At 35.2% G+C, this 12,025-nt stretch overlaps 1 protein-coding gene and 1 long non-coding RNA gene across 5 annotated transcripts in view; one reads left to right on the plus strand and one right to left on the minus strand.

Annotated features, from left to right (window-relative positions):
- Positions 1-12,025, minus strand: part of LOC144614183 (uncharacterized) — a 138,867-nt gene that overhangs the window by 79,460 nt on the left and 47,382 nt on the right. The window lies entirely within an intron of this gene.
- ERCC6L2 (ERCC excision repair 6 like 2) overlaps positions 1-12,025 on the plus strand; it is a 131,790-nt gene that overhangs the window by 32,620 nt on the left and 87,145 nt on the right. For all 4 annotated transcript variants that reach the window (XM_060609876.3, XM_060609875.3, XM_060609871.3 and 1 more), the window contains exon 3: positions 5,464-5,583. In XM_060609876.3, coding sequence (XP_060465859.2) covers positions 5,464-5,583 — 120 coding nt within the window. The remainder of the gene's footprint in view (positions 1-5,463; positions 5,584-12,025) is intronic.

The raw sequence follows: 12,025 nt of genomic DNA on the forward strand, positions 1-12,025 counted from the left end.
GCAGATTTCTGCATGTTGATTTTATATCCTGCAACTTTGCTGAACTCATGTATTAGTTCTAGCAGTTTGTTTTTGGAGTTTTTGGGGTTTTCTACATAAAATATCATGTCATCTGCAAACAGTGAAAGTTTGACTTTTTTCTTGTCAGTATGGATGGCTTTTCTTTCTTTTTGTCAGATTGCTGAGGCTAAGACTTCCAGTACTATGTTAAATAGTAATGGTGAGAATAGACATCCTTGTCTTGTTCCTGACCATAGGAGGGAAGACTCTCAGTTTTCCCCACTGAGGATGATGTTGACTGTGGGGTTTTCATCTGTGGTCTTTATGATGTTGATGCGTGTTCCATCTATCCTTTGTATGATGAGGGTTTTCATCAAGAATGAATGCTGTATTTCGTCAAATGATTTTTCTGTATCTGTTGACAGGATCATATAGTTTTTATTCTTTCTTTTATTAATGTGGTATATCATGTTGATTGATTTGTGAATATTGAACCAGCCCTGAAGCCTGGTAATAAATCCCACTTGATCGTGGTGAATAATTCTTCTAATATACTGTTGAATTCAATTTGCTAGTATTTTTTAAAATTTTTTAAGTAAAAAAAATGTTTTATGTTTATTTATTTTGAGAGAGACAGAGAGAGCGAGAGAGCATGAGCAGGGCAGGGGCAGAGAGGAGAGAGAGAATCTAAAGCAGGATCTGCACTGTCAGCACAAAGCCTGATGTGGGGGCTCTGTCAGTGCAGAGCCTGACATGGAGCTCAATCCCATGAACCGAGAGATCATGACCTGAGCCAAAATCAGGAGTCAGAAACTGAACTGACTGAGCCATCAGGTGCCCCTTGATTTGCTAGCAGTAATTGAGAATTTTTGCATCCATGTTCATCAGAGATATTGACTTGTAATTTTCCTTTTCAGAGGGATCTTTGTCTGGTTTTGGAATTAAGGTAATGTTGGCTTCATAGAAGGAGTTTGGAAGTTTTCCTTCCATTTCTATTTTTTGGAACAGTTAGAAAAGAATAGGTATTAACTGTTCTTTAAGTGTGTGATAGAATTCCCCTGAGAAGCCATCTAGCCCAGGACTCTTGTTTGTTGGGAGGTTTTTGATTACTGATTCAATTTCTTTGCTGGTTATGAGTCTGTTCAAATTTTCTATTTCTTCCTGTTTTAGTTTTGGTAGTTTGTGAGTTTCTAGGGATTTTTCCATTTCTTCCAGATTGCCCAGTCTGTTGACATATAATTTTTCATAGTATTCTCTTATAATTGCTTGTATTTCTGTGATGTTGTGATCTCTCCTCTTTCATTCATTATTTTATCTGTTTGGGTCCTTTCTCTTTTCTTTTTGATAAGTCTGGATCTGGGTTATCAATTTTATTCTTTCAAAGAACCAGCTCTTAGTTTTGTTGCTCTGTTCTGTTTTTTATTTGTTTCTATATCATTTATTTTTGCTCTAATCTTTATTATTTCCCTTCTTCTGCTGGCTTTAGGCTTTATTTGCTGTTCCTTTTCTAGCTCCCTTATCTGTAAGGTTAGGTCGTGTATTTGAAACCTTTATGGCTTCTTGAGATAGGCCTTAATTGCAATATGCCTTTGCTGCATCAAAAAGGGTTTGGACTATCATGTTTTCATTTTCATTTGCTTCTGTATATATTTTTTTTCTTTTTTAATATACTGGTTAACTCATTCATTCTTGGGTCAGATGTTCTTTAACTTCCATGTATTTTAGAGCTTTCCACATTTGTGGTTGACTAAGTTTGATAGCATTGTGATCTGAAAATATGCATGGTAAGATCTTGGTCTTCTTGTACTTTTTAAGGGCTGATTTGTGACCCAGTATGTGGTCTGCTCTGGAGAATGTTCCTTGTGCACTCAAAAAGGATGTGTATTCTGCTGCTTTAGGATGAAATCTTCTGAATATATCTGCTAACTCCATCTGGTCCAGTGTGTCATTCAAAGCTGTTGTTTCCTTGCTGGTTTTCTGCTTAGATGATCTGTCCATTGCTGTTAAGTAGTGTGTTAAAGTCTCCTACTATCAGTGTATTATTTTCAATGAGTTTGTTTATGTGTTATTAATTGATTTATATATTTGGGTGCATAAATATTTGGGGGGCATAAATATTTACAATTGTTAGATCTTCTTGGTGGATAGACCCCTTAATTATGATATAATGTTCTTCTTCATCTCTTGTTACAGTCTGTATTTTAAAATCTGGTTTCTCATGTAAGTATGGCTACTCCAGCTTTCTTTTGACATCCATGCATGATAGATGGTTCCCCTCATTTTTTATCTGCAGGTGTCTTTAGGTCTTTAGTGAGTCTCTTGTAGGCAGCATATAGTCAGATCTTTATTTTTTATCCATACCCTGTGTCTTTTGATCAGAGCATTTAGTCCATTTATATTCAGAGTGATTATTGAAAGATATGAACTTAGTGCCATTGTGTTACCTGTTAAGTTGGTGTTTCTGGTGATGCCCTCTGGTTCTTTCTAGCCTTTGTTGTTGCTTTTTGTCTTTTTTTTTTTTTCCCCTCCACTCAGAGTCCCCCATGAAATTTCTTACAGGGCTGGTTTAGTGGTCATGAACTCCTTTAGTTTTTGTTTGTCTGGGAAACTCTTTATCTCTCCTTTTATTCTGCATGAGAGCCTTGTTGGGTAAAGAACTCTTGTCTGCAGGGTGCCTGGGGTGGCTCAGTCAGTTAAGCACTCAGGTCATGATCTCACAGTTGGTGAGATTGAGCCCCACATTGGGCTCTGCCCAGAGCCTGCTTGGGATATTCTCTTTCTCTCTCTTCCCCCACCTTGGTTCCTTCCTTGCTCATACATGCTCTCCTCCCTCAAAATAAATGAATAAACTTAAAAAAAAAGTAAAAATAAAAAAATAAAAATAAGTAAAAGGAATAGAAAAAACTGAGAATAAATGAATAAATAATAATAAAAAATAAAGGATAAAAGTAAACAGGAAGCTAGATCCTATTGCCCCTAGAACTGAAGCTTTGTAGCACTCTATGATCAGTAGACTTGGTGCAAACAAGTACGGGTCTTCTGGGGGAGGAGCCTGCTGTGCTGATTCTCAGGCTGACTTGTTTCAGTACAAATGTGCCTCAGGGCGCAAGGGGACAGCGCTTGGTGAAGTGGCTCTGACCTTCACCAGGTGGCGCTGTTTTGTTCACTGAAGGCTTTCAGTGCGGAGGGGCGGGATGTATATGGTGGTGACCAGTCTCTAGCCCTGGAGCTGAAAATCATGCCCTCTCCTTCAGGGAATGCTCACAGAAGAGCAGTCATTCACCCCCCTTGTGTATCTGGTTTCCAGCAGAACCCTGCGTTCACCCTGCCACCCATGTCTGAGGGTTGTTGTTTTTTTTTTTTGTTTTTGTTTGTTTTTATCTCAGGAGTTTCAAAACTTCAACTTTTAGGGAATCCCATGGTGCAGACCCACACTGTTCCTCTGGGGGAGAGTCTCAGCGAGCTTTTGCTGGACTATGTGAGGAAAGTGGTTGCATGACCCTATAGTACTTCAACGTTTATGACAAAACAGAGCCAAAAGCCATCACCCCTGCTTGCTGCCCTCAGCCTGAGTCCCCACTCCTATGCCTAGAAAAAGTGCAGTACATTGGTGCCACCCATTCTTCCTGCGACTCAGGGGATCCTAAGACCACACTGTCACATCTGGGATTCTGCCCAGCTTCACCACCTGAGCACCTTTAAGCCAGGCACATCCCCCATTATAACATACTTCTAAAATTTCAGATTTTGTGCTCTGCTGTTTATAATACTTTGTGGTAGCCTCTGTAAGCAGCCTCCCTCCCTGATGCTGTACCTGAAGCTGTCTCCTCCATATCAACTCTCCACACCTCCTACCTCCTACAAAAGGTGGTCACTTTTGTACTTGTAGACTTGCAGTTTTTGTTCTCTCAGACCTCTGATTGACTTCTTGGGTATTCAGAATGATATATAATAACTGTCTAGCTATGTTGGAGGAACAGGACAAGCTTAGGGTTTCTTTACGCCTCTGCCAGCTTAACTCCTGTCCCCCTCTCTTGGTTGTTTTTTTTTGTTTGTTTTTTTTTGTTTTTTTTTGTTTTTTGTCTCAAGTTTTGGCCAGGTTTTCTATGAAACACCTACTTGTGGATTGCTTGTTTGTTTATTTATTTATTACTTATTTATTGGTTTAATGTTCTTCGTGGATCTGGAATATATGGCTTAATGTTTTCTAAATCAGTTTTTAGAAGTTTTCAGCCTTTATCTCTTCAACTACTTCTCTTACACCATTTTTTTCTTCTGTCATTTGGGATTGAGATTATAGGTAATCGTACTCATGTTAAAAACACCTTTCTGGGTTTTTTCCTAATTTTCTGAAAATTTTTTCTTTAGGTTTTAATATTTATATAATTTATCTTTCTAAAGTAATGATTAATTCTTTTCTCCCATATGGATACCTCAAATACTTTCCCCCAACTTTTTTTTTAATGTTTATTTTATTTTTTATTTTTATTTATTTATTTTCTAATGTTTATTTTATTTTTGAGAGACAGCATGTCAGCAGGGGAGGGACAGAGAGGAGGGAACAGAGGACCTGAAGCGGGCTCTGGGCTGACAGCAGCAAGCCCAATGTGGGGCTCGAACTCATGAACCATGAGATCATGAGATCATGACCTGACAAAGTCCTACGCTCAACTGACTGAGCCATCCAGGTGCCCCTCCCCCCCAATCTTTACTACAACTCTGCAAATATTTATTTTTGCTATTTTCAAGTATTTTTACAGTTATTCTAAGAGGTTAACCATCTTGCCCAAGTTTACATAGCTGCCAGGCAACTAATGCTAAAATCTGAACCAACATCCAGTTGATTAAATGTTTCTTGCTCTTCATTATGGGGGTTATATTTCCTTTATAATGTCTCTTTGTCTTTCTTACTTGATATTTGGAGAATAGCTGTTATTCATAGTGGTGTGTCTGTGAGTGAATTGTCTTAGTCTATCCTGAAATAACATTCTATCATTCCATCTATACTTATTAGATAAACAGAAGTGCACAACTTTATGAGCCAAATATTACTCCCTTAAGGGCTTTGTTTTCTACAGGGAAAAAAGAACGTATATAGTTTATTCTAATAGAGTATATGAAGAGATAGTTTTCATGGAGAGAAACAAATAAGGTAATGTCCCGACTGATGAGATCAAGGAAGAATTCATTGAGTAGGTAGAACTTATGGTGGAAGAGACAGCAACATGAAAATTCTTTTATACTATATTGAAGGGTAATGTGTACTGTACATTTAGTTGTTGATATATATAAAGAAAACCAATACTAGTATTTCATGTTGTTTTTCCCTGTAACAAATCTATTTGTACATACTCAAATTGTCACTAATTGGGTAGTTAATCATGTAAGCCATGAAATTTTGTCCATCTTGAAACATTTACCCAGTAATTGAAACGTTGGTTTGTTTTTTTTTTTTCCTCCCAGGTTATTTCATTTTTGGCTGCAGTTTTGCATAAAAAGGGAACTCGTGAGGATATTGAAAACAACATGCCAGAGTTTTTACTAAGAAGTATGAAAAAGGAAACCCCTTCTATAGCAAAAAAGGTAAGATGTTTAGAAGCATACATCTATTGAAGCTGGTATTAGAAAAGTATATAGAAACTTATAAACATCACACATTATAGTATAAATTTAAAACATAGAATCTAAAGACATTGTTAAAATACTTGTTTTATAGGCCTAATTCTTGAAGGGTTATCAATTTCATCCTCAAATTAAGTATGATTGACTCTCAAAATGGGAAAGTACAATTTTAGCTTAAATTGTTTTAGAGGGTTTCAGTCTTTTCCTTGGCTGGATTTACAGGACTTACTTTCATTAATTTGTTAAATTTCCATTGTTGTGTATGTAAAGTTCATTGAAGTCTACTATCCTGTTTTTTATTTATGGGAGAATGAAAGGAAGACAGTTGTAGATGTTGCTAACAAAGGTATGTTAACTGATAAAGTTGTTAGCAGAGTAATTACATCCTGAAAATATGTAACAAGTTCTTCCTATATCAGGACCATTGAAGTTGGAGTCAGAACAATTAAGGTCTTAACTTATCTTTGCCCATGTGACTATGAATGGTCTTCATAGCTGTACATCAGCTTTCTCCTCTATAAATATATATTTATAGATATCTCATATATGACTCATAAAAAATAATATATTTCTAATAAAATAATGAAAGAAAAAGGTGTACTTTTGTGTCTGACTTTTATGTTCTCAGCACCAGGAAACTGGATAGAAATAAAGATGAAGTGATTTTATGAAATCTTTGTTATATTATGGTAATGAATCACTTTCCACAAGTTTTAAAACAGTCTCATTCATAAGTCTTATATATACATAAGATTGTTGAGAAGACCAATTTACTCTTGTCTATCAGTGGGGCAATTCTGTGCAAAATTTTGAGAAGTAATGGCTTATGGTATTATTATTACTTTAAATTTTTTATTATTTTTAATATTATAAATACATCCTATGTCAAATTTAATTTCTTTTTTTAAAACATATTCTTGGGGCGCCTGGGTGGCTTGGTCGGTTAAGCATCCGACTTCGGCTCAGGTCATGATCTCATGGTCCGTGAGTTCGAGCCCCGTGTTGGGCTCTGTGCTGACAGCTCAGAGCCTGGAGCCTGTTTCAGATTCTGTGTCTCCCTCTCTCTCTCTGCCCCTTCCCTGTTCATGCTCTGTCTCTGTCTCAAAAATAAATAAACGTTAAAATTAAAAAAAAAACAAAAACAAAAACATATTCTTGATGTGTTTTAAATCTTCTAGAGTTCAAGTCCTGTTTTCAGTTGTTATTTGATTCTAAATATCAGTGCAGAGTTTATGAATATCTTATGTCAGTTGTGATAATTAGCAGACAGAGTAAACAACAGGGAAAAGTAATACTTTAGGTATTTAAAGGTATTTATATATAATATGTATTTGTAATATATATTTATTTACATTTATATATTTATATAGGCACATATATATACACTGGTATTTTTCTATCTCCTTCAGTTCAATTCTTAATTATTTATTTTTCATCTTATATTCTAATAAATTTCATTAAAGCTGTAAATGTTTTTTTGAGTACTACTTTGGCTGCATTCCATAGTTTTTACTATGTAGTCTTTCAGTATTCTTTTCTAAATTATCTGTGACTCCAGTTATAGCTTTTACTCAAGTACTATTTAATGCAAAGTTTAGGGGCACCTGTGTAACTCTGTTGGTTAAGTGTCCGACTTTGGCTCAGGTCATGATCTTGCCTGTGCACACCCTGCTTGGGATTCTCTCTCTCCCGTTCTCTGCCCCTCCCCCACTCACACTTTTTCTTTCTCTCCCAAAATAAATAAATAAACTTAAAAAAAATAAAGCAAAGTGTAAAATTTCCAAGTAAATAGATATCATTGGGGAATGGAGAATGATGGGAGTATTTAGCCTCTATTGTTGATTTCTACTTTCTACTTTTGTTTTTGGGATAATAGGGTTGGTATTTTTTTGTGTGTGTGGCTAAATCCATGGTCAAGTGTTTTTTTTTTTTTTCAACGTTTATTTATTTTTGGGACAGAGAGAGACAGAGCATGAACGGGGGAGGGGCAGAGAGAGAGGGAGACACAGAATCTGAAACAGGCTCCAGGCTCTGAGCCATCAGCCCAGAGCCTGATGCGGGGCTCGAACTCACGGACCGTGAGATCGTGACCTGGCTGAAGTCGGACGCTTAACCGACTGCGCCACCCAGGCGCCCCCATGGTCAAGTGTTTTTAATGCTGTGAATATTATGTAGTTTCACTTATTTTAAAATGTTTGCTGGGGTGCCTGGGTGGCTCAGTCAGTTAAGTGCCCAACTTTGGCTCAGATCGTGATTTTGCAGTCTGTGAGTTCGAGCCCTGTGTTGGGCTTTGTGCTGACAGCTCAGAGCCTGGAGCCTGCTTCAGATTCTGTGTCTCCCTCTCTCTCTCTGTCCTTCCCCTACTCAAGCCCTGTCTCTTTCAAAAATAAATAAACATTAATTTTTTTTTTAATTTTAAATGTTTGCTAGTATTTTGTGCATTCTTTGTTATTATGGCCACATAGTTATAAATATTTCGATCAGGCTTGTTAATTGTATTGTTAAAATTAATGCTTTTCTTTTTTAAATCTATTTGAGCAATTAGATCCTGAGAGAAATGGATTAAATTTCCACTATATCTTTTAGCTTTCTCATTTTTTCTTGCATTTGTATCAGTTTTTGCTTAACAACTTTATTATTTGTTTCAAAAATTTTGTGTACTTTTATAGTGCTGTCATACTGGATTGATAGTTTATCTGTGTGTAGAATTCTAAATTAAGAATTTTCTCTTAAAAGTTGACCAAAATAATTTTATTTTCTTCTGTCACTCCTTGTCATAGATGAGGATTCAATACTGAATTGACTTTTTCCTTGGAAAGGAAATTTTCTTTTTGTTTTAAAGTATATAGGACTTTTTATTCAACCTTGAAATTCAGATATTTCTTTAACCCGAACACTCACTATGAATTTTGAAGATGTTCTCCTGCTTTGGAAAAATATACACAGTACTTTATGTAGGGGAAGCAGAGTGCTGCTTCTCTGGAGCAGATGATTGGCATAATTGTTTCTCCTTTAATAAATTACTCTACTATTTCTTTACATTGTTTTCTTAATTTCTTTTTTTTCAGTAATTTATTACTAATGTATAGAAACACAAGTGATTTTTGTGTATTGATTTTGTGTCCTGCATATTTACTGAACTTATTTTACTGCGTTCTAAGTGGTTGTTTGTTGTTGTTGTTGTTGTTGTTGTTGTTTGTTTGTTTTTGTCATCTTAGGATTTACTACGTGTAATGTCATCTGCAAACACACATTTTACTTCTTTCTTTACAATTTGAATGCCTTTTGTTTGTTTTTCTTGCCTAATTGCTCTGGCTAGGACTTCTAGAAATATATTGAATAAACTGGGCAAGAATAGGCATTGCGTGTCATCTGTAAGCGATGATTTACAGGAATCTACCCCCAAAACCAAGAACTGAATACACTTTATACTGTATACACTTTATGAATATACTTTATACTGTATACACTTTATGTTAGCCAACTTGACAATAAATTACGTAAAAAAAAAAAAAGAGGCATCTTTGTCTTGTTACTGATCTTAAGAGGAAAAGTATTCAGCTTTTCACTGTTGAGCGTGATGATAACTGTGGGCTGGTCATATGTGGGCTTTTTTTTGTTTTGTTTTGTTTTGTTTTGTTTTGTTTTGTTTTGAGAGAGAGGGCAAGTGAGTGAGGGGCAGAGAGAGATGGGGAGAGAGAGAGAGGGAAGTGGGGCTCACCTGGAGCTCATGTTTTACCCAAGGTGGGACTTGAGTTCACCCAAAGTGGGGCTCGAGCTCATCTGAAGCAGGGCTGGGGCTCACTTGATATAGGATTCGAAATCACAAACTGTGAGATCATGACCTGAGCCAAAGTTAGATGCTTAATGACTGAGCCACCGAGGTACCCACATGGTCTTTATTTTGTTAAGGTATGTATTCTCTGTCCAATTTGTTGAGAGTTTTTATCGTTAAAGGATGTTGAATTTTGTCAAATGCTTTTTTTTTTTTTGCAATTATTGAAATATGATTTTTATCCTTCATTTTGTTGATGTGATGTATCACATTTATTGATTTTCTTATGTTTAAACTATCAATGCATCTCAGAAACAAATCCCACTTTGATCATGGTGTATGGTCCTTTTAATGGACTGACAGATCTGTTTGTTTAATGTTTTGTTGAGGATTTTTACATCTATAATTTTCTTTTCTTGTGCTATCCTTGTCTTTGATAGCAGGATAACATTAGTCTTGAAAAATGAGTTTAGGATTGTTGAGAAGGATTGACATTACTTATTCAAATATTTGGTAGAATTCACTAGTGATGCCATCTGGTCCTGGACTTTTCTATGTTGATAGGTTTTTGGTTATTGATTCAGTTTCTTTACTAGTAATTGATCTGTTCAGATTTTCTTTCTTCATGATTCAGTCTTGTTGGGTTATATATTTCCAAGGAATGTATTCATTTCCTCTGGGTTACCTATTTTGTGGTATATACTTGTGTAATTTTATATGATCCTTTGTATTTCTTTGTTATCAGTGATAAGTTCTCTTCTTTCATTTCTAATTTTGAGTGTTCTCTTTTTTCTTACTCTAGCTAAAGTTTTGCTAATTTTGTTTTTTTTTTCAAAGAACCAGCTCTTAGTTTCATTGATCTTCTCTAGTGTTTTTTTAGTCTCTATTTCATTAATTTCCACTCTGACCTTTGTGGTTGCCTTCTACTAACTTTGGGCTCAATTTGCTTTTCTCTTTATAGTTTATTGAGATGTAAAGTTAGGTTGTTTAGTTGAGAATTTTCTTTTTTCTTAATGTAGAAAGTTTTTCTTTTTAGAACTTCTTTTGCTGCATCCCAAAAGTTTTGATATGTGTTTCAATTTTTATTTGTCTTGATATTTTTTTATTTCCCTTTTGATTTCTTTGGTCCATTCATTATTCAGGAGCATACTGTTTAATCTCCACATTTGTGGATTTTTTAGTTTTCCTCTTGTCATTGATTTCTACTTTCATACCATTGTGGTCTGAAAATACGTTTTATATGATTTAAGACTTCTTTTGTGGCCTAACATATTATCTATCCTGGAGAAAGTCCCATATGTGCTTGAGAAGAATATATATTCTGCTGCTCTTAGGTGAAATGTTGTGTATATGCCTCTTAGGTCCAATCTGGTGTAATGTATAGTTTAAGTCTGATGTTACCTTACTGATTTTCTCTCTGGATGATCTATCCATTGTTGAAAGTAGGGTGTTGAAGTCCCATATTATTATTATATTTCTGTCATTTTCTCTCTTCCTATCTGTTATTTGCTTTATATAGTTAGATGTTCTGATGTTGCATATAATATTTACAGTTGTTATATTCTGTTAATGAATTGACCCCTTTATTATAATCTGATGATCTTTGTCTCTTGTTACAGTGTTTGGCTTGAAGTCTATTTTTTTAGGAAAATTCACTTTGTGTTTTTTGGGCAAGTTTTCTCTTACATAAGTGTAGAATGGATTCCTCGGTTCTTTAAGTATGGCAGTTTTCTTATACTCTTACACACTTCTGGTCCTCTGGCAGTGCCCCTTCGAAGCATTTTACACTGTTATGGATTTATTTTTATATTTGTTCTTTTGTTTTAAGTGGCATCAATAAATACATGTGTTTAGTTGATCATGTGAACTGGAATTTCATAAAGCTTTTAATGGGATTGCCAATGACATCCTAAAGTATTCCCCAGAAGTGAATTCAAACAAATACTATAATTTTGTGTGATGAAATTCTTAAAAGATAAATTTGTATTGGTCCACTTAAAATTTTGTGCATTTTTAGGGGCGCCTGGGTAGCTGAGTTGCTTAAGTATTTGACTCTTGGTTTCGGCTCAGGTCATGATCTCACTGTTTGTGAGTTCGAGCCCCGCGTCAGGCTCTGCACTTGAAGTGCAGAGCCTTCTTGGGATTCTTTCTCCCTGTCCCTCCCCCACTCATGTGCTCTGTCTCTCTCTCTCAAATATAAATAAATAAACTTAAAAAAAATAAAATAAAATCTTGTGCATTTTTAAAAGATGGTCTATGAAATAGCTAGAGAAAAAATAAATTACTTTATATTTATTATGCTAATGCCAGAATTGCAATGGAATCCTGAAAAATTAATGTTGGAACTCCTTGCAAAAAATCCTTTAATGAATTAAATGCAACAAATTAAGGAGTGGTAGATTTGAGGTATGTGTGTGTGATATGATACATCTCATATACATTTTGAAACTTTTCAAGTGTGAATAAGTCATCTAGGAATGCATAAAATAAATGCTTTGTGCCAAGAACAAATTCCTAAATGAAAAGACACAAAGTATTCATTTCAAATATTAATTCTTGGAATGATTCTTTAGATTTAGTCTATTAGGATTGGAATTCAGTCTTTAAGAAAATGAATCAAAGTAAATT

Source organism: Panthera onca, chromosome D4 (assembly GCF_046562875.1).
Source record: "Panthera onca isolate mPanOnc1 chromosome D4, mPanOnc1 haplotype 2, whole genome shotgun sequence".
In the NCBI taxonomy this organism is placed as follows: domain Eukaryota; kingdom Metazoa; phylum Chordata; class Mammalia; order Carnivora; family Felidae; genus Panthera; species Panthera onca.